We start from the raw sequence: 22,587 nt of genomic DNA, 5'->3' as shown, positions 1-22,587 counted from the left end.
TTAACGAAGTGGTGGTGTTAACACATCTGTGTTACCAAAATAAGCTCCCTCTTATCCCATGTTTTAATAAAATCTGAACAGCAGTGAATCAGTCAGTGATGCTGGAGTGTAAACCAGCATTGTTGGTGTCTGATGAAGTGCACCATGAGCTCAGACAGAGAGGTCTTCCCTCTCATCTGCTTTTCAGCTCCTCAGAGAACTCTGGCACCACTGTGCTGCTTGTTGTGGAATCATGTTTTTCTAAATTTAGTCTTCACAACCATATAATTAGAGGAGGACTTCCACTTCTAAAAGCATATTCTGCAGAGAAGCCCACAGTTTGTGAAGAAGAGTGGTATGGTGTGTCAGGTGAGAACTTACTAACCCTAAGCAACCATGTGACACCTTCATCTTAACTAGTAGCTTCAAGGGAAGAGATGGGGAGTAGATGGTGTTTATTACTGCTGGTAGGGAGCTGTGTTCTACCTTCAGCATTTTTGATTTTAAAAAGTTTCTATAACTACCTTGCCATGACTGTGAATGACACAAAACTCTTGTTTTTTCTTCTCCAGCCAGATGACAGGAAGACACTGAGCTTGGGCAGCAGCTGTGTTCAGAAAAGGTTGTCAGTGGTGTAGGCAGAGCCATCTGCCTACCAAGGCATTTAGCTTGGGTTGCTTGTTCTAGGCCCAGATAGTAAATCAATAGCTTATTTTTCAGAGTGTTACAAGTAAGATGTCAATGGCAAGATTTACAGTGTAAACAGGAAAAGGGCAACGAACTTTATTGGCTTCTTAGTGTCCTAGCTGCACTGGTGAGAAAACAAAACAATATTGAAAAAAAAAAGCCAGAGCAACTCATCCTGAAAGAGGCTGAAGATCTAGATACAGAACGGTATTCCTATCAAATGTGTTTACTGGGTGTTTTTAATAGACTTTAATACCCCCCACTGCCTAGGGCTGGCCCTCCCTTCCCTTCTCACAGAACTGTCAGTTCAGTTAAACTTTTGTTTTAACAGACACTTTCCCCTCTGCATGCCAGGACTGTTTGACTGCTCTGGTTAAGTACAGGAAAAAAGGTGTATATACATTGTGGGGGTTTTTAACAGATCACAGTGTGGCAATTGCTCCATTTTGTTTCTGTTAATTTTATAATTTACTTCTCTGCGGATTCCTGTTGCCAAACGTTGTTTGAAGTGGCTGCAAAACTCTGAGACAACTGTGAAGAACAAAATAGTAAATATATGCTGCTGATGGTTGGAATTTTCTTCGTTCATGGGGCAGATGGTAGAGCCCCACTGGGTATGGGAGAAGCAGCCCTCCCAGTGGAGTCAGTACATGCAGTTTCCTTTTGGGTTTTGTTACCAGGTTGTTTTTTTTCCCAGAAATGAAGTGAAGGCTGTAGTTTGAGCACAGCAGGAGTGCTGACCTGAGCAGTCAGGTTTGCTCCATCCCACCTCTGTGCTGTTGTGCTGCTGCATTGTGTGGAGAGGATCAGTGAAATGGAACAGGGAACTGCTCTTACTTATAAAATAACTCTTTCCAGTTATTTTTAGCTTAGCCAGCTCCTACTGTGGTTTGCTGTGCTCCCTGCAAACCTGATTTAGAGGACAGTGGGGGAGACATGGACAGGAACTTACAGAGGGGAGACAGCTTGAATCCTATAACTTGAGCTCTCATAATGCAGCCCCTGCTTTTGTTGGCAAATTGACTTCTTGGTTCTTCACCGTTCGGCTGTGTGTGTTCATTGCTGTTTACTTGTTTGGTTTTGTTTTGGGTGTTTTTTACCTTATTTTTCACGGAAACCTTTTCTCCATTTCAGTCAGCTTGCACCTCTGGTCTAGTCAATGCTAACGCTCCTGGTGCCTTTGGGGCCAAGCCACATGTACCTCTGAATGTACCTTCCTGTCCATGTATTTTCATGCTGAAAAAAAGTCTTCAACTGTCAACAACCACGCCTAAAATTTACCTTCTGCCTGTTAGACTTGCAGTAAATGAGAATAGCTAAACTTGGTGCACAATCCTGAGTAAGGAGTGGAAAATAAAACTGCAGAGATGTTCCAGTTTGCTTTGGGGTTTCCTTTGCCAAGGACATCCAGTGGCCTGACTGCCAGCATGAACTGAACATGGAAACCTTTCCAGCCTGCCTGGGAAAACACAGAACAGCAGAGGAATCTAAAGACATAGACCCTGGATGGAAAGAGATTCACTTTCTGCTCTCCCCAAGGCAGGAGTTTGAGGTATTCATCCCTGTTATGGGGTGTTGCATTGTGCCCAGTGGTAAACAGTGAGGAGGAGCAGTAAAAAAAGAAAAAGGACAACAAGTTTCCTGGCTTTGGGCCCTGGCCTGCCCTGTGAGTCCAGTGTGGTACCTGTGTAATTCAGGCCTCACCAAAATTTCTGTCTTCACCTGTTGGCAACGTATTTGCAGCCAGTCGTGCTGGGAACATACCTCATTCCTGTATGTGTATGGGAAGATACCTTATTGCTGTATGTGTGTGTTTGCTCACTGATGTTTAAGGCTTTCAGTGATGGTGATTAAACCTTGTGGGTGCCCTGGAGCACATGCAGCAGCCAGTAGGACATTGGTGTTGTCAACTGTCACAGAGAAATGTTCAAGTCTTGCCTTCTGCAGTGACTCTGGGTGTAACTTTCTATCCTAATATTAGTTACACCCCACATGCTCATAGTACTTCCTAAAATTTATGAATTGCTGTGGAGACACCCTGTATGTGAAAGGCCACATCTTCTAAGCGTGTAACCCGTTCTCCTCCTAATCCCAGCTGCCAATATCAGCTGGACTCCCCTGTCTGGTTTGTGGTGAGCGATGGTTGCGCTTCCCTCCCAGCATTTCAGTTGGATTGAAGCTGATCCGAGTGTCAGAAGTCCTGGAGAGATGGGAATTTACACCTCGGCTGCTCTTCCCTTGCTGCCCGCTGTGCCAGGCACTCAGTCAGAGCCTGGCTGGGTGTGAGGTGTGGGGGCAGCCTGGGCTGCACTCTCAGCATGCAGCACTCCGGGGCTGCTAACCAGAGCTGTCTGGAGCAAGGATGAGCAGAGGGGAGGTTGTGCTGGCTGGCAGAAGGAGATCTTTGGAATTTGCGTGCTACAGTGCAGTCCTATCTGGACTCTCCTGGATAATCCAGGTTAGTTTCCTGACTTTTTCCCTCTTAAGGACTCCCTCAGTAGCCTTAGTGAGCAGCTCCTTCTGTCCCATGGGAGGGCTCCTTAGGTTTCCCTGAGGTGGAGAATGGGCTCAGTAATCCCAGCTTTCACATCCCAGCTGGATGGTGGACCCTTGCTCTGTGTGAGCACTGGATCTGTGTGAGTGTTAAATCTCCCCACAAATATGCCAATCAGAGCAAAAAGGGACATGTCTCAGTAACAGACTGCTCCAAACAGATCAGACCTGTCCTCTAGTCTCTGCGTGAACTCTTCATGGAATATATGGGCAGATTAAAGAACTCTGATCTTCTTTTTTAGATGTTTAATGATCTGGGTTTGACACACCTAAAAGATTAAAAGTGGACTGCAGTTAATTCATCTCCTAAAGACTTAAGGGCGCTGTCTGCTATGAGGATAAAGCTCATCTGTGACAGAGACAGAAGTTTCTTGGAGTCTGGTTAACATTTATGGCCTGAGATCCCCCGGGGGAGGGAGGGTGGAGACAACCACCAGCTGTTTTGCTGCTTCCATATGCAAGGTACGTTGCTTTCTCCTTCTTCCATCTCCAGAGGAAGGTGCAGTTCTCAATCTGTGCACACACACACAGCACTCACCTGCACAGACCTTGCCCTTCCCAAAAGACAACAAAGCATTGTGTAAAATTTACATGTGACAGGTGCCTGTTTCTGCAGTTACTTCATGTGCTTCAGAGAGATGAGCTGTTGGAATGGGAGAGCAGAGGATGGCAACCTGAAATTTATATGGTGATCTGCTAAAATTTTGGATTTACAGAACTCCTGTTTTGGGATGCTGTATAAGCTGTAGTTGTCATTCCAGTGTCCAGCTTTGTATTTAGAAACCTTCCTCCCTGGGGTGCTGTTGCCCTTTTGTTCTGTTCCCTGGACAATGTTTCTTTGCAGGTGTCAGCATGTGCAGCATTGCTTTCGGAGCCCATTCCATGTCTCCCTGCAGAAGGGCCACTGCAGCCTGGCTGACTGTGGGGAACTGTTTCCCTCTGCCCTGGGTTTGTGTGTTCATGGGTGTTCCTGTGGGTGGGCTGTGTTATGTTTTTCCCTGCAATTCTACTTTTGCAGCCCATGCTCCCAATCAGCTTGTTCAGCAGTGTGAGGGATCATCCTCTGTGGACATTTCCTCTGGGAAATGATGGGGTACCTATTGTTTTTCCCTTTTGATACTTGATCTTTGTGACCTGTGGGACAGGCTCCTGGTATAGGTAGACACGCATAGTCGTTGTTTGTGGATCTCAGTTTTGTGCAGAAGTGTGTATATTGAGTATACTATTTCCTGATTTTGGAGATGACAATTCAGAATATGTCAAGGAAATAAGCAGGATGCTTAGCTTTCCATAGTTCAGCTGTTATATCTTTTAGAGAGTGGTGCTGTATTCCCTAGGCAACTGCATTCTCAGCCCATCCACACTGAGGTACTTCTAACATACGCTGGGCCTGAATCCCTGATCCTTCTCCAAGTAGCTTGGCCAGCACTAAGAAATAAAATTACATGATTCTGTATTGTTTATCACCAGGCAAACAGTGGTATATACAAGCTGGAGCTGAGGTTGGTAAGGCACATTAGTAACTTAAAGGTTACAAAAAAAATAAAAATAGGAATGGTGTTGCATTCCAGTAACTTATCCCTAAACCAGCCACATGTAAATCCCAGGAACTGACTAAGCTTCAGTCTAAAGGAAAATGAAGCAGTGTTTTGTTAATATGATGTCTTCAATTGCAGTAGAAGCTTTTAAGCGTACCCACCCCTGATCCACCATGCATGTATCCTTCCAGTTTGGATTTCTGAGCCATGAACTAGATCAGAGAGCTGATCCAGCTTAGAAGGGAAGCGTCAAAGATATTTTTCTTTGAGCTGGCTGAGTTCTTTATCTGGCCCACAGGCATCCGTGGGGTTACAGAACTAAGGGGATAAGAGGGGAAGGGGCCATGCAGTGGTTTATGGCTTGGTGGGGAAACCTTAAACCCCTACTGTTGCCAAGACAATGCATTGTCAATCTATGGCCTCACACATTCCCTGGCATAGAAACACAGAGGATGCAAAGTGCCTTAGCTCTGTTCTGCTCTGCAGCTGTGGGGATGTTTTTGGAGTGAGTGTAGACATTCCAAACTCGTGCTAGCCTTGGTACCATTCACAATGAAGCCACAGTGATGTGGGGCTTTGGCAGGACGTGCACCTCCCTTCCCCCTCCAGGATTCTAGGTATTTACTTAGGCAGGCAGGTCTGAGCTGCTGTGGCTTCACTGCTCTTTTAGCAGGATTAGCTGGAGCACAGCTAGCTTGGAATCTTCTCTGCAGGCTGCTGTTAAGCCTCTCAAGCAGCTATGGATGTTGTGCTGCTGTGAAAGTATGACACGTGCATTTGAACCATTGTGTGGCCTTGGATTAGATGCAGATAATCTTTCTTTTTATTTAGAAGTTAATTTCTTTTACCCTTCCTGCTTTCAAGTTAGATCTGTGATTTCATATTTCCAAAGAATGAATGTGGCACCCAGCAGGAAGGGTGTAGGCAACAGGACAAGGGAACAGTGTTGCTGTGCTCTCTCTGAGTGCCAGGGAATTTGAGTAGCTGTAAATTTGTTAGATTCTTCCTTATCCCTCAGCCAGGTGAAATTTGAGGAAGTGAGGGAGAAAAGCAGTTTAGAAGAGGGGAGGCACAACAGCATAAAGAAAAGGAATATTATATTTGAGAAAACCAAAAGAAATTGAAAAGCGGACAGAGATGAAAAAGGAGGTGAGAGGATGGAAGCAGTAACTGAGGAGGGAGATGGTGGAAGAGATTTACAAAAGCTGGAGCAAAACAAGGCCAGGGAGGCCACTGCTGTAAGAACTAAGGGTGGAAATAAATGCTTGAGGATTTTAGCAGAATGTGTGCATGGATGATGAGCCTTCGTACCCCCAGGTAGTTCAGTGCACCCGAAGATGTGCTGGTGCAGGAAAGCAGTTCTGTAAGAGAATGTCCAAGGGCCAGTAGTAAAAATAGTTCCTCTTGTGTGCAAAGAAGGCTCATTTCTGAGAGTCACAGCTGCTGCTCTTCTCAGTGGGATGGGATCTCTTACAGGTTACCCAAAGAGGGGGAGAAAAGGGGGCCACTGGTGAGATGAGAAGCATGACACACGTGGAGCAGTGTCCTTGGCATGTCTCTCTGGTGCTCTCTCAGTACAGCATGTTTGAGCCCACCATCCTTGTTTGCCTGCTTTTTTCCTTAGTTGTCCCTTGCCAGCAGTTGTCCGTTGTTGCTCGGTCTCATCTCTCTCTGGCCTTGGTGGCTCAGTTACTGATGGTTACTCTGAGACTGGCTGGAGGATAAGAACCCTCTTAATGCTCACCTTCTCTGAGACACTGGCTAAGAAACCAAATGCTCTTGCTTGAGCCCATCTGCTGTCTCCACTTGCCATCTCCATAGCAGCACCTAGAGCAGCTGGAGGTGTCAGAGCAGGTGAGCCCCAGCTCTGATCTCTGTGCTTTTCTCTCCCAGGTGGAGCCTGAGCAGCCTGAGCATTGTGCTGGGCTGAGGAGCTCTCCATAACCTAGTTTCCCTAGCAACAGTGGGCTCTTTAATCACAGAGATACAAGGCTACCTCTGTTCCTGGTGCTAAGGCTTGTGTAGTGTATCTGGCTGTGGCAATATTTTGCTTCTGTTGGAAAAAATGGCAGAATAAAAGCGAGAAGGTCTTTCTGCCTTTGAGATAATTAAGATCTCCATAGGTGGATTTCAGTGCTGTGTGCAGCAATAATAAAAAGAAGAGGGATTATAACTACTTCTAAGCTTTTTAATGTGTGAAGGATCCCTGGAGGATACAGAAATAAAGTTTTAAATTCTGTGTGGAGCTTTATGCGTAGATCTCATGGCAGTCTGTGACACTGATAGATTCATTCCTTGTTGAGATGTGTTATTTTCATTTTTATGGATAGGGAGATGAAGTGATTCAAAGGTAGGCTGAATCTTGTTGCAAATCTGCCAATAAGTCTCCTCTTCTGAGCTCACGTCCTCCACCTGCCCTTTCCTTCTCTTTCAGGTAGAGGTGTCCCTGTGCAGTGGGAGACACAACATGTAAGGGAAGGTAGAAGTGTGAAGCTGTTTTTTAGCAGGAGAAAGTGAGGAAAGTGGAAATACTGTGATTCACTGCAAGGCTTTCTGCTAATGTATTTTAGTCTGCATTTACTCCCCCATTAACAAAAGTGGAGCAAACTATAAATTTTGCAAGTGAGCATTGGGAGTGAAAGAAATATATTCCTGCCTTAATTTCTGCACAGAGACTTTGTCTTGTTACTGCATGTGTACAGGAGAAACTGGTTTGGATAAGAGTAGTTTGAAGAAACTTCTAAAGGAAAAAAGAACTCTTCCTCGAGTTGGCATGAAGCCTACATAAGTGCCCAGTACTGATGTTCCTTCTTGGATAAATGCCAGTGTTAAATTGTCAGTAATGTCTCACAGGCTTGTTGGGTTAGAAAGTTGCACAAGGGACACCTGAGTGAAAACAGGTATCTATACTCTTCCACTGAAGTGATGTGGTGTTCAGATTTTGTGGGTTTGGGTTCTTTTCTTTCTGCTGTGGGGTCTTGTTTGTTTGGGTTTTTCATTATTATTATTTTAATATGGCATAAATAGTGCCAAGATGAAAGGAGGCACTCATCCTCATTCCTACTTATTTTGGTCTCTGGAGTCAAAACAGTCCCTTAACCTTCTGGCCAAACAGAAGACCATCCACCTGTGTGTGAGGAGGGTATTTTTCCTTTTTGGTATTTCCTTGCCTGTTTGGTTGTGCAAGGTGGGGGCTAATGCAGTCTCCTGTTCTGCATCCTTTTAGCCAAAGAATTTTTGAGAGTTCCAGCACGAGATTTGTTTGGCTTGCAGATGTTGCAGAAACTATCCAGCTTTGGGGTATCTAAAAATCTCTTTTGTTTGTGATTGAGCATCCTTATCTCAGCCTTTCAAGCCTCTGGTTACCGAATCAGCTTAGAGGGTGTCTTCTGAATGGTTGTGGAGCTCTGGAAACCTGTAACATCTAGTCTAAGGTTCCCTCCAGAGAACATGTACCTCTGCCCCCCACCCCTCGTTCCTGTGGTCTTGCACAATCTAACAAGTCTTTTGAGGAACTCTGAGAGCTTGAGCACGAGCAGGTGGGGACATGGAACTCACTGAGCTTGTTAAAATAACACTGCCATGGTCCTTCAGCAGCCTGAAGGCCTCCTATCAGGCTGTTATTTAGCTGGGTGGTATTTGGTAGGAGCCGAGACAGAGGCTCGTTTCTACAGTGAGTGCATTGTTGGGTTTTCAGTATATTGTTTGTGTAAATTCCCTAGACCAGCTCTCCCTCCTGAAACAGCCACATGGATCAAGTTTTATTCTGTTCCACATAAAGTTCACATCCTTTACTGGAATGAGTCATGCTTTAACTGAGTTTACTGTGAGGGAAGAAAGTGGGCTTTAAAATGTTACTCCTCCACCCTGCCTTAGTGATGTATAACAGGATTATTAGTATGCTTGGCAGCAGCTGCTTATTATTTTCACAGAACCTGAATATTTGTGAAAACAAGTAAAAAATTGGTTCTACTTGTGTTGAAGTGTAATTATTTTTATTCTTCTTTGTAGTTTTGTCTTCCATAAAGCTCACCAGCTGCTGTAAAAGTGGATCTCGCTTATCTCCTTGGAGTTATTTTTCAGTTTTGGGAGAAGAGTGGCATTCTGTGACTTGTAGCTGAAAGAGGAGGGGGAACTCTCCCATTGTGTGGTCAGTGGCCCACACTTGGCTGTTGCTATCACACACAGGACACTTCTGGACACTGAGAGGTGCAGGGGCTTCCCAAGCCCATGGAGCTCATGGTCTGGTACCACTGTGCAGAAACCAAATTTTGGCCCTGTATATATTCTTTGTGCAGAGAGGTGCAAGACCTTTTAACCTATGGCAGAGGGAGCTACTCACTGTCTGTCCTGTTACAGGTTTTTGCAGAAGCACTCTTTGTATACAGCTACTGAAGATACCAGAACAATTTTACTCCTCGTTTTTCCTGCAGAAGTTCATTGACTAATGACTAATTTGACTCTTCATACCACCATCCTTTGTTTTTTGTGTTTTGGACATGTTGGTTTATTTGGGGGTTTTTCTGGGGGCGAGGGGAGATGGGATGGGCAGGAGGGAGTAGGGTGGTGGTTTGTTCATTTGTTTAAGGAGTTGGGCTCAAAACTGAGGAGGAGGGGCAGCCAATAGAAGAGGCCCTCTTAGGATTTTGGGCTTGGCAGTAAGGTTGGTTCACTTGACATTTGAGACTTTTCTTTCCTGGTCCTCTTGTTCCTGAGTGTCCTGGAGAGAGTTACATTTCTCCCCTGAGCTATGTATTGTCTGTGCTTTCTAAATTGGCAGGGGCATCATCTGCTTATGTTCCATAGAAAAAGTGGAGTCTGTTGTCACAACCTCTGCATTCCTCAACCCAGACTGCACAGCTTTTATGGAGCATGCAAAAGGATTTATTTTGATGCCAATGCTTTTGATGGAAAATGTGAGGGAAAGAGCTGTAATCTGTCTCATAAATATGTCAAGTGCAAAGTATAGTTATTTTAATAGTCTGTGTTGGTGGGCCATCATGGATGTAATTAAGAGACAACTAGTGTTAGAAAGGACTTTACTTTTTAGGACTTAGAATGAGTGAAATGAACTTTTGGTGACAACATAAGTTTAGTTAAATTTATGCCTCTACTGTATTTAACTATTTACGCCTCTATTTAACTATCAGCGACTCTGGGTTTACTGGTGAGTGCTGTGGCAGCTGGGAGGCAGTGCCTGGTGGAGCAGGCTGTCTCCTGGAGTGTGAGCAGACAGGTTTCTCTGTGTGTTTTGCAGATGCCCCGTTTGGGGGGACACCGCCCGGCTACGCGTACGATGCCGACCGCGCCGAGGAGCAGAGGAGACACCATGACATGATGCCCTACATCGATGACTCGCCGTCCTCCTCACCACACCTCAGCTCCAAGAGTCGGGGCAGCCGAGACACTCTGTCCTCAGGGTCTCTGGAATCTACAAAATCAGTGAGTTCCTTTCCTTTTTTCCTCTGTGAATTTTAGTGGAGAGAATTGGTGATAGTTGCAGTTGAGAGGGTCTCTAAATAACAGGTATTTTGGACAGGAGGCTGCGGAACAAAACGTGTTCATACATCTCTGCGTGTGGGTTGTCATTGCCTTTCACAAGGAAAATAAAAGGGGTTTTCAGGTAGGTTGAAGGTTTTGATAAAGCATCTAGAATACAGGAGCTATTCCCTTCACCCTGTGAAAGTGGAATAAGAGGAATTAAAACTGCCAGCTCTGAAATGATGACTTTGGGTGGGAGAGCCACTGCTTGTGGTGGATTTGACTATTCACTAAATAGCTGCCTATATACTGGTAGATAAAAGGTGCAGAAGACACTGCCTAGCCTGACCTCTGGTTTAATGTGGCCCTTCAGGCTACCTTGCTTTATTTTTGTTTCAGGTTCAGTAGTGTGGCTATAGCTTGGAACTTACAGAACAATTCTATTTTTGTTCTTACAGTAGTCTTGGTAGTGAGTCTGCAGTATGCCTTGGTAAATAACTATTGGCTTTGCTGTCTTCACAGTCAAAAATATCTTAGTTTCAGCTTGAATTAGTCTCTTTGACTTTCAGCCTTTGTTTCTGTTTATCCTTTTGCAATAGACTGAGAGCACTTGAATCCCGAGTTGCTGTTCCCTTGAATATCTTTGTCATTTGCAGACTTCAGGTTACCTCAAGTCATTCATAAAAATGCTTAATAGCACCAAGCCAACTGTCACTGCCTTCCTGCTGTGTTTCTGAGAAAGTGTGGCCAACAGCCTTGAATTCCCACATTGTGAATAACACTTGGAAATCTGTCATCTAAGTAGTTTAACTTATCTGTTGCTTTAGATTGTTCTGTCCTATTAATTAAGAAGAAAAGGATGGATATTTTACAGGTATCAGCGTACAAATCAACACCATCACTTTTATCAGTTTTATTTATCTTGCCTCAAAACTCAAGAGTCTGACAAGTTCCACAAGCCATTAGTGCCCAGTGTTCATTACACACATCCTTCTACTCCTCTTTATTGGTTACTGCCACATCATATGCCTTTTCCAGGATGAATTCCAGATTAAGAATCCTTCTTGAGACAGTGTTTTTGTTCTTCTTTCTCACTTATAAAAATGCATTGTCAAGATCTCTCAAAGCAGTATCAAGCAGATATATTGTTGATGTTTGCTTAGTTTTACTTGACTGTAAAGTGTGGAATCTAGTTAGCTGCTTATGCTTTAGTCTATTAATTTTGAGATGCTTTTTTATCTCTTAAGATGAGAATTCTTGTGATATGTAAGAGGCTTTTGAGTGAAGAAATTATCATTAGTAAATGCAAAAAGCTTCAAGAACATTTTAATATTGGCTTGAGATTTCCAGGTTATGTTTCTCAGAATGAAGGAAAAACGCTATGTGACTACACATGGCTGGGAGTTATCTTCAAAGGACCAGTTGTCATAGTGCCTGTGACTGGAGGCCTGGAAGAAACACTGCCTAATATTTAATCTTGTTCTTTATTTGTTTGAGTATTGCCTCATAAGCAGTTACCAGCAGTTAATTTCAAAGTTCCTTTAATAATGCTAGAAGGCCTGCCTTTTCAAAAATAATTTTGAACATAAATGGCTGCTTTCTTCTCTCAGACTATAAAAAGATGTTTTATGGCTTCCAAACGAAAGAGGTGTCCTGATACAGATTGGACTTTTAATCGTGAACCTCAACTGCTTCAGTCGGTCCCATCTGTGATTAGTCCACAGTTGACAATGCCACTGATTAAGGACGATCCATGACAAGGAGGAAGAGACTAATTTACATATAGTTGCAGTATTTCCCAAGCAAGTTAAACTTTCTGTCATCACGAGTTGTTAGAGGGCTTTTGCTGTAGTTCTGTTTTCAGCTGCAGTGGAAAAGACATCAGTAACAGAATTAAGTGTCAAACACACTGTGCTGAGCCAAGCGCATAAAATGTGTCAGACCAGAAATACCAGGATGCACATCTATTCTATTTTCTTTTACACTAAACTTGATTAGCAGAAAACATGTTTTGTTTACATGTGTTTGCTTTTATAGTTGTCTCCTGCTGTTTTACTTTTTCCTTAGGTGCTTGCAGTTACTTCTGAAAATTTTAGATTATCCTTATGACCAGAGTCTGGAAATCAAGTTAACCCTATGTAACAACACAACATGCACTACATACACTACTTTGAAGAAATATTAAGATTGTGAAGTCATTCAGAAGTTTAGAAATTACTCTGGTTATCCAGCCTTGCCTCATGCCATAGCCTTGTCTTGAATCTTAGCGAAAACCTTGAATTACTCAGTCATCCTGTTTTCCCTATGGGGCTCCTGCATTGTGCAGTGAACACAGTGAATGATACTCACTGGATTCAACATTTCACCCCTGGAGCTGTGTGTGCACCTTATTTATGGGGCACTGCAAACTCTGCTCTGAGTTCTAAAGTATTCATTTCCTAGTGGCGTGGCCATTAACTGCAAGTACAGTTGGAATGCTACACAGGTCTTAATTATCCTTGCAGTGTTCCTGTGAGATAAGAGGATGGTATGTTCACTAACCACAGGTAATCAAGGCAGACAGGTTATAGGAAAAGCATCTGCTAATTTGGGGTGCTTAATGTGAGATGTGTAATCTTCTGCAAAACCAGGTTCTGACTTTTAGTACAGTTTTCTTCACATTTAAAGTAAAATACCTTTGTTTTCACTCATAACCAAGAGTTAACAGCGCTCCAGTCAGACACCCAAAAAAGTGGAGAACAATGCAAACAATGATATTTTTATTCTCAGTAATTCACTTAGCATCACACAGACATAGAAGCATTTTGGTGTGATGTTCATCTGCCTTATCCACGAGATCAGCTTTCCTCTTGGATACTGGATTGTTGCTATCTGGATATTGAGGGCATCTTGCTTTGACTTATTTTATGGGCTTGCTCTGGGCTTTGTATTTTTCTGCCAAGTATTGACTGAGTCCTTCCATCTCCTTAGAGCATCTCTATCCTTTGGTTGGATGGCACATCAGGATTCTGTCCAGCCACCATAGGGAAAGTGCAGAGTGGCCAAAGCAGTGCTTCTTTCTTTCTAAAAGAGAATGAAAGGATCCCTCCTTTACTACTTATAGAGGGGCATCCTGTTTCTCCCCCAGTGTGTAGGGTGACCAACTCCCAGCACCTCATGTCAGTGTTCCAAGAGCTGAGGGTCGCAATGAACTTCCAAAAGGTTTGTGGTGCTCTGCACCTTCTCATACGGGGAGTGTTTTCTAATCCCTCTCACCACCTCCATCATATAAGCAGATGAAAAGATGCTGCCCTCAAACTGTGCCATTTTAGCACCTCTCGTGATTCACATTCCACTGGGTGTCCACTGTTGGTGTCCCAGGAGGGTGACAAGTGGTGCACCAGCATCAGTTTTGTCTGTGAACCAGAGAGGGCATAAGCAAGGTGGCCATTTGTAGTGTGGATCTCAGCATCCCTTGACTTGTCATTTTTGTGGTAAGGAGACCTTAACAAGTGTTTGCATTGAGCAAGAGAGGTCGTACCCCTTCTTCTGGCTCTTCCAGGGTCTCATGCTGGGCTGCTCATGTGTGTCCTGGCATAAGCTTTTACCAAACTTTGCCTGCTGCTCTGAAGCAAACCTACAGGGAGAGAGAGAAAAGGAGAAATAGGTTCCACTGATGCTGAAGTTGTTTGTTTATTTAACATGAGAAGTGGTTTAATTTTCCCAAACCTTTCTTTCTGTAACAGTTGAACTTTTGTGATTGAATTTTCCAAAAATTCTGGAAACCTCTCTTGGAAAATGTCAGCCCAAATGTTTGCCAAATAAGACAGTGCCAGTAGCTTCAGAAGGTGTCAGACAGTGTTGGTAAAAGGTTGTGATACTTCAATCCCAGAAGGAGGGAGAATGTGTCTGTCTTTCCCCTACAGCCGGAGAGAACGGTAGAGAAGATACCTGAACAGAGTTAGAGGAGAACAGAGGGAGAGCTTGCTACAGTATTCTTAGGACACAGGAAAGTGTTGGGAGGGCTGGAAAGTTGGTGACTGACATCATTCAGTAGAGAAGAGTGATTGCCAAGAGTTTTGGAGTGGGTAGCTTGCAGCCTGGAGGCTAAAGAGGATGGGAAGCTTAATTCATTGTGATCCTACTGCTGCTACTCATATGAGGAGAGATTGCAACCAAGAGAAGAGTAGAAATAAGAATGGCCTTTCAAGATCTGCTCACCAGCAAAGCCAGGCTCGGAGATGTGGAGGTGGGTGCAGGTGCAGGACAGCAGTGGGAAGGCAAAGCTCGTTCCACCCCCCAGGAGAGGAGTCACTTTTCAGTGCAGATGAACTTTTGCCAAAATAGATCTCTCCAATTCTTGCCCATATCACACCAAGGGAGGCAGGAGTGCTAAAGCTGAGCGACCACCTCCTGCTGTCTGCTCTGTTTGGAGCAGAAATTGGCTGGTACTTATTGATTTCCAGGTAGAATTTCTCTTCCCTTTCCTGCTGTGCAGTCCATGGTTGGTGCAGCATTGGCAGCCATTGCTTTTCCTCAGATCAGATCCTTTTGTCCTTGCTGTCTGCCAGCTCAGCAGAGAGCAGAGCTGTGGCAGAGCAGGCTGTGGGTTTTGCTCCTAGCTTGGTCCCAAGGGGATCCAGAGAAGTTGACCTCTGAAGCTACAGCAATAAATGGGGTTACTGCTCTGCTTGTTACTACTGTTGCTAGCTTGTCCTTCTTTCTCCAGTGTTTCCAAATCCTTCTCCTTTCTTCCTCTCTGTATTTGGGTTGGTTTGTTTGTTTTGTTTTACTGTGGCTTTCTCCTCACCACCCCCAACAGATGCAGTTTTTCCTTTTTATTCTCCTATTCTTTGCTCCTTAAGGGCTCAGCCTGGATGTACAGCCCTTCCTGAGGAGAGCTGGCACACCAGTACTGATGTTATAAATAATGTTGGCTCCTCTCCCTGCTCCTTCCCCTCCCTGCATGGAGCATGATTGGCTTGATTACAGAATTTGCCCTGTTTAATATCACCAAGACAATGAGACACCTCCAGCCTGTTTAGCAGAAGCTTACAAATATATTTACACTTTAAAAATGGAAATGAATAGCTTTTCTCCTCTGTAGGCTCTCAGGTTCTGTGTGAGATTCAGAGCTGTCCTTACGGGAAGCCTCTCCTTTGAGCACATTCATTGCCCGGTGTACGAACACACTGTACCAAAGGAAGAGTTAAAGTGCCTTTTATACGCCCACTTTGAATCCCTGATTCTCTTTACAGAGCTGTGCCAGCAGCAACCTCTTTGCAAAATCTTGTGTATTGTGGTTTCTAGATCCTTAATCTGTGCTCTTCTAACGTTTGCAAGAAAACAATTATTGCTGTTAATTTAAACAAAAAACAGAAAGCCCTCAGTTCTAAACAGAGTCAGGAAGAGCCGAATCTGTCTAATCCTTGGAGCTGGTGAATGTTGGCCTTGCAGTAACTGAGCACAACATGTGATGCCAACCTGGTTAGTAAACTAAAGTGCTTGGGCTGACAGGCTGCAAACACATTCAAAGCAGCCATGGCTTGGGGCCAGTGTGTGTGCTCTGATATCTCCAGAGCTTCCAACCGCTCGGTCTGGCCGTGGGTCAGGTCCCAAGGTTGCACTTACTATGGCTGTGACTCAATCTTCTGGTTTTTAAGTCTTTGGAATAGCAAAAAGCACCACCCAGTTGAGAAGAGAACACTAGAATTGTATAGGCATGAGGTGCCTGTGACACTGCCTTTAGCCTGCTTTCCACCTCCTTTTTGGTGTCTGTTTTTTTTAAATGTAATTCATAAGGAGTGGGAGCAAGGCACTGATTCCTTGCTTGCTTGTTCAGGTCTGGCTGGGTGTTGGATCCTCACAGCTCCCATGGCAGGGAGACAGGAATGCTCTGGCTGCTTCCCTGGTACAGTCTTGTAATATTTATTCTGAAACACAGGGGTGGAGAGGTAGCCAAAAGATGGAAGGGCAGTGGAGAAAGGCTAGACATGGACGCTGGCATCAAAGAGGCAGGGATGGTCAGAACATGAAATACTAGTCAGACTTGTACAAGTGAAAAACAAGCTAACCAAGCTGGGTAGGAAGCATGGGATGGACTGCTGACCACCTGGCACTCCCTGCTGAGTGGTTAGAGTTTGCCAATACAGGCTGCTCCCACTTCCTGCTGGGAACATCCCATCTGCACTGTGGTAATAGGTGTATTATTCCCTAGCTAATGTGGTCTGGTAGATGTGGTACATCTCCTCCCCTTAGCACAAGCAGCTCAGAGATTTCAGACTGCTCCCTTCTTGCCAGGGTGGGGAAAGGAGTCCTCAGCCTTGGCAGGTCTCCCTGTGCTGGTGAGGAGCTTGATACCTCTGCCCAGGATGTCCCCTCTGAACTGCCCTTCTGGCTGGAGTGCAGGAGCTGAGCAGGCAGGGAGCTGTTGTCACAGTGTTGTTCTTTGTTACCCTTTTGTGTTAGATATGGGCAAAGCAGAAATGCCCTTGGCAAGGGGTGCTGCAGGGGGACGGTGGAAGGGCAGTCCCACAGGATCTGTGCCTGCTCACTGCTGTCTTGTTCCAGGTAAGCAGGTGAGCCTGTTCCCAATTCTGTAAGTGAGGAATGTTGTAATACCAAAGAATAAACTTACTCCTCTTCCTCCTGATATTGGCACCAGCTCCCAGTGAATTTTTCAGTCTTGGAGTATGTTTCATAACAAGTGTGACTTAAAAAGCACCCTGAGGCTGAAGGAGCACTGGGGCTGTTTTCCAGATGTTCATTCTGCTCTGTGCAGCCCCAGCTGACATTGCCAGCAAAAGCTCCCTCAGCAGGACCTCTTGTCAGGACACAGGCTCCCGGGAGCAAACACAGCAGCACCAAGGTGGTGTATTGATCCCTGGCACAGCAGGAGCAGCAGGAGATCATCTTTTCACATAAGAGGAGGCTGTATGTAAATTTGAGGTATTGCATTGGAAATCCGATAACATGCCATGCGATTGTTGGATAAACTTCCCTGAGGGTTCCTTCAGCAACTGCTGTACCCAGACTAAAGCAGGCAAGCCCTGCCCTGGCTGGCTGTGTCTGAGGCTGGAGTTTTGCAAACACCACACTTGAAAAAATGCTCCTATTAAAAAGGTTTAGGACAAAACCGTGGACTTTGCACAGTGCCTGTGCGGTAATGGCCAGGAAGGAAGGCCTCCAGTGTGTCCTGGGAGATGTTTGTCTCTGAAAGCACATCTCTTTTAGAGGGAGGAAATTAACATTCAGGCAGAAAATGCTGCTCTGTCAGCCCAGCAAGAACTGGCTGGTAAATTAAAGCTTTTACTTGTGAAGAGGAAAACTGTTCTCAGTGCTGTAAGGAAAACTGTTGTGCCACTGTGGTGATGGGGAAGTTTGAATCATTTAAATGACTTGCCATTGTGTGCTGCTCTTTACAGATGTTACAAACAGACCCAGCTGGTTTTTAAATCCTCACCTCCTCCAAGAGAACCTGCTAAATATAATTATAGTGCTGTGTCAATATTGACCAGTTACCTCATCCTCAGCAGTGGGGACTTTGGAGCACTGTTAGTTTTCGTCAATGCTTCTTTGTGTAGCTGCACTTTTCTTTTGTAAGTGTTGTAAGAAATCTTTCGAAACCAAGAGCAATTGTGTTTCTCTTGCACCAGCACTGCTACATCCCTTCCTCTTTGGATGAAGGCAACCTTTGTTTAATGTCTTGAGGCTGTCTGTCTTGATTAGGCGTGCATACCATGCCTTAAAAAATGGTCCATGAGCTGGACATCCAGGCACTGCTGGCACAGAAACCATAAGGAATGGTCACAGTGTTGTTGGACATTTCTGTTTGAGCTGTGCAGGCAGCCACACGGGTGCTCTGGAGATGCACAGAGGCTGTTGCAGCTCATTTCACCATGTAGTTTGTCACTGGTTTTCTGCAATCTTCTCAACACGACTGCTGAATTACAAATCCTACCTTCTTTGAGATGCCCTTTCAAGATTTTGAAGGGCACTGTGGTTCTTACTGAACGTCACCAAAGGGTGGGATGCAAAGACAAGTTCTTCTTTCCATGCAGTACCTGACGTGCGTGTAAATGTTACGCGTTTCCTTAGAACAGCTTCTGTCTGCCACTTTTATTGAAGAGGTGATGGTGGTATTTGACACCTCACGAAATTTTTATAAAGTAGTTGCTGGAAGTCTTTTAGGCTAGAAAATAGCTTGTGAAATTTAATGAAAGCGTTCAGGAATCAGGATGGTTATTGATGAGACTGAATCCAGAAATATCTGGGAGCGTGAGATCTGTTTCTTTCCTCGGGTGGTGCGTAGGCTCAGAGTCGCACTCAGGATGTGATTGCTTTCCTGCAGGCTTTACCTATAGCCCAGATGCCTTCTGTCCATCATGAACCTCATCTATACATCTGCAGGGTTCAAGCACAGGACCCTAAACTAAGTGGAGCCTTTTTTTGGCAGCTCTAGGGCTTTATGTTCAGTCAATAGAGTGGAGCATCCTGCTGTGTTTCCTGATCCTCCCACTGCTGAAATCAAAAGCTTGAAGATTCCTCTGGATATTAAGAGGAGTAGGATGGAGTCACAAACAACCTACCCAAAGACCTTGAAAAGTACCCTTTCAGAGCCAATTACTGACTCTATTCTTAGAGACATTTAATAACATAAAAAGCTTGCAGGAATTGTAACAAGCTATTTCTGTGAATGACAGAAATAAAAAGAACTGGAAATACGAATCTGTGAAAGGGGGATGTTTCTCATTATTTATAACCTTCTGTGCTTGGCCACATTTTTGTGGAAACACTCGGTTTCACTTTATCAGGTTAAACACTTTTTCAGGTAACAATTTTGAGAGGAAACAATTAAAATTCAACAGAGGGGATGACTGCTTCTCTTAACACTTCATGCTAGTCTTCCTCATTTGCCCATGTATTTATGTTTGGGTTTTTTTCCTCTTTTTCTTCGGTTGTTTTGGTTAAGAACTCCTTCATGGAATCCCAATAAGAAAATCAGCATGTGCGTTCCAAGCAGTGCTGATTATTCCATCCTCTCACTAAAAATAGACATTGTTCAAGCTGGCATTGAAAGATAATTTAGTGAATATTAGAGAGTGGGAGAAGGAACAGCCATCTGGGAGCCGTGGCAGGCTGGGGCTGCGCTGTGTGTGCACACCTGTGGAGATGCAGGGGCAGTGCTCCTTCTGCACGGAGAAACACGGCTTTGGAGGGCTCTCGTGGGAGGGGGGAGGGAATGGCACACAACAAGGCTCCTGAGATTTGTTTAGGAGGATAAATTCTGAGTTTTTAAGTTCTGTGTTTTGAATTTTGTGAAGAGGCCTGGGCACCTAATTGAGGCACCGAAGTCGGATGACTAAAGCTAATAGCTGTAAATAATCTAAGTGACATCAGTTGCTGGTAAATAAGAATTTCTTTAATGTTTTATGTTTCCATATTGCTAGAAACAGGATTCTGAACGCAGGTGGGTTTTTTGTTTGGTTGGTATTTTTTTAGTCTGAAAGTAAACAAAAAACCCAAGTATGCTCTGGTCAACTGAATGGTATCTTTTACTCCATCTTTATTCTTGGGTTTTTTTCTTTCTCTCTGCCCCCCAGTCCCTTTTTAATACTTTTTTTCTTTTTTCTCTTTACCACCTTCTTTGTAGAGCGAGCCAGACCTGGAGAAAGGCCTGGAGATGAGAAAATGGGTCCTATCAGGAATCCTAGCCAGTGAGGAAACCTACCTGAGCCACCTGGAGGCCCTGCTGCTGGTAAGAACTGGGGCCAGATGCAACTTTGAACACTGGCACTTGAATTTTCACTGCTGCTTCCATCCAGAGTTCGTAGAACTTCACATACACGAGTTATAGGTGTGAAGGGTACCTGTTCCTCCTCTTCTCCAGTAGAGAAAGAGAGGATTAAAGGAAGGGCTGCATATGGCAGAACTAGGGAGTTATTAATGTGGTAGTACCCAGGAGCTCTGTCTTTAAGTGTCCTGTGCTAATTATTAGACACGTTGCTGTACAGTTGGACAGAGATTAAGGAAATGAAGTGCAAAGGGATTTTAATTGCATCATTAATACCCTGGGAAAATCCACCTACTGGGGTGGCTGATCCCCATGAGAGAACTTGTTCATGTCTAGCTTTCAGGAGTTGTGTGAATGCAAATATCACTTATTAATAGGATGAAAAATAAATCTATAGAGGGATGTGTTGCAATGTGAGAAGGGTGAATGTACATGATTTGCATGATAATGATTTCCGTTTTTCCTCATTTCAGCCCATGAAGCCTTTGAAAGCTGCTGCCACCACCTCTCAGCCTGTGCTGACCAGTCAGCAGATTGAGACAATATTCTTCAAAGTGCCTGAGCTCTATGAGATCCACAAAGAGTTCTACGATGGGCTCTTTCCCCGAGTGCAGCAGTGGAGTCACCAGCAACGTGTGGGGGACCTCTTCCAAAAGCTGGTGAGTCAGCTGCCATCACCAGAGTTTCTGGTACCTCTGATCCAGCTCACAGGAGCTGGTGGGTTCCCTCTGGTGACTGTGCACAGACTGAAGGGATCAAAGCCCATGGCTGGATTAGAGGAGAGGCTTCTCACTTTGCCACTGCAGTGAAGGGCCTACAGCAAAATGGCTCTTTCATTGTCCTTAATTAAAGACTCCAGCAAGCTGTGGTGCTAAAATAAATACAGTTTCACAGAAATATTGGATCTCCAGAGTCTCTGCAGCACCATCAAAGCATTTGCTTTAGAGGAAGATGGGAGAATGGCAGTATTACAAAGTGAACTTTCTAACACTGACAGTGAACTGTTTCTCATTACTGTTGAACTCCCTCACATACTTCCTTCTCTCAGTGATGCTTTGCTCTACCTTGTGCTGATTTGTGGTCATCACCTTTGACTTTGTTTCTCTGCCACCATCCTGGCCTTTGTATTCCCCTTGCTGTTATGCTGATGCAGTCAACCTGCAGCTGAGAATCCTCCAAGCAACCTCAACAAAATTCTCTGAGTGCAGAACAGGACAAAGACATATACAGCATATTCCTGAGGCTGAATTAAAATTGCTGGGTTTCTGAGCCAGATGACAAATTGTTTGCATTCTAGGAGATTTCTTTGGCCCCTTTAGCCTCTCCCCTAGCATGTGCAGAGAGCAAAGGATTAAAGGAGCTGTTTTTTCCTTTTTAGAGAAGAAAAAGAATCTCTGCATTCCGGAGGTGCCTCTGATTCTCAGGGTAGGAGTGACATTCCAGTGAGGGGTTTATTGGCTGGGGAGTGTATTTTCCAGGGTCAATCAATTGTTAGCAGCTGTGTAGCCCAGCATCAGCCCCATCCCCTGTGGAGCAGGGGGAGCTGGCCCTGGAAGATGATGTTTTCTGTGCATGCCAGCAACTCAAGATCAAAATAAGGGAATCTGCTTTTCACTGCCAACATGTTTTAGCCAGGAGGGGTCAAGTTGGTGCCTGGGTAAGTAGTTCATGGTATGCAATTTGAGCAGCTGGTTTAAGAAGACAAACCCAGCTGCTGCTGGTTGCTGAAGCAGAGATACAAAGGCTGCTTGAAGTGGCAGCCTCACAGACTGCACTGGACAGGCAGTGCAGCAATGGAACAGCACTAATTGAAGAGGACCTGAGTGTGTTCCTGGGCAGGGCTGGCTGTCGAGCAGCCTCCCCTCACTGCACAGCTCCTCAGGCTCGTTTAGGACCATTCCTTGCTGCTGGGTGATCACAGGTGCAGGAGTTAAGCCCTTCTGGCACTCTGCTTTTATGTTCCCCTGATTTTTCTGCATTTGTGACAGAATTGTTGATTTTGTTGGATTAGCACTGGAAGCAGAGGAGCAAATTGCCACAGTTCAGGAAGCTTTGAGCTGCCATAGCAGCTTCAGTTTTGGGTGGTTTGGTACAGCATCAGTGGGAATTGCAAACTCTTTCCTGGATGAGATAAAGCTAATAATTCTTGGCAGGCATTGGGAAGCAACTAGATGAGAGAGACAGCAAGAACATCAGGCATTACAAGGCATCTATACTGGATGTACATCAAATCCTTTGGAGCAGACTGTTTACTCGTGGTCGTGTCATGCAATCTGATGATAAACACTGCAATACTTGTTATTATCCAGATGTCCCTGGGGACATTAATTTTCTTTATATCACGCAAAACACAGCACGGTAGATTGAAGCTAGAGATAGTGGATATAAAGAGTTTTAGAATTTCATGTGTTCTGGCACAAAGTACGATCTATTTGCAACATCAAATTGACTGTTATTACACCTTTTCCCGTTGAAACGAAGGAAAAGATGCTAGGCATGTGGGAGTGAAATATGCTTCTCATTTTTGGGGAATATATTATACATATTTCTTTTGTAACTAGAAAGGGAACTGTTTGG

The 22,587-nt window shown here is 44.5% G+C and overlaps 1 protein-coding gene across 5 annotated transcripts in view; it reads left to right on the top strand.

The window, feature by feature from the left end:
* Positions 1–22,587, top strand: part of BCR (BCR, RhoGEF and GTPase activating protein) — a 105,721-nt gene that overhangs the window by 43,498 nt on the left and 39,636 nt on the right. For all 5 annotated transcript variants that reach the window (XM_017814088.1, XM_017814086.1, XM_017814089.1 and 2 more), the window contains 3 exons: positions 10,015–10,199; positions 19,870–19,974; positions 20,484–20,669. In XM_017814088.1, coding sequence (XP_017669577.1) covers positions 10,015–10,199; positions 19,870–19,974; positions 20,484–20,669 — 476 coding nt within the window. The remainder of the gene's footprint in view (positions 1–10,014; positions 10,200–19,869; positions 19,975–20,483; positions 20,670–22,587) is intronic.

This window comes from Lepidothrix coronata, unplaced genomic scaffold (genome assembly GCF_001604755.1).
Source record: "Lepidothrix coronata isolate B3197 unplaced genomic scaffold, Lepidothrix_coronata-1.0 Scaffold44, whole genome shotgun sequence".
Taxonomy (NCBI): domain Eukaryota; kingdom Metazoa; phylum Chordata; class Aves; order Passeriformes; family Pipridae; genus Lepidothrix; species Lepidothrix coronata.
This window is presented reverse-complemented; position numbering and strand designations above follow the sequence as displayed.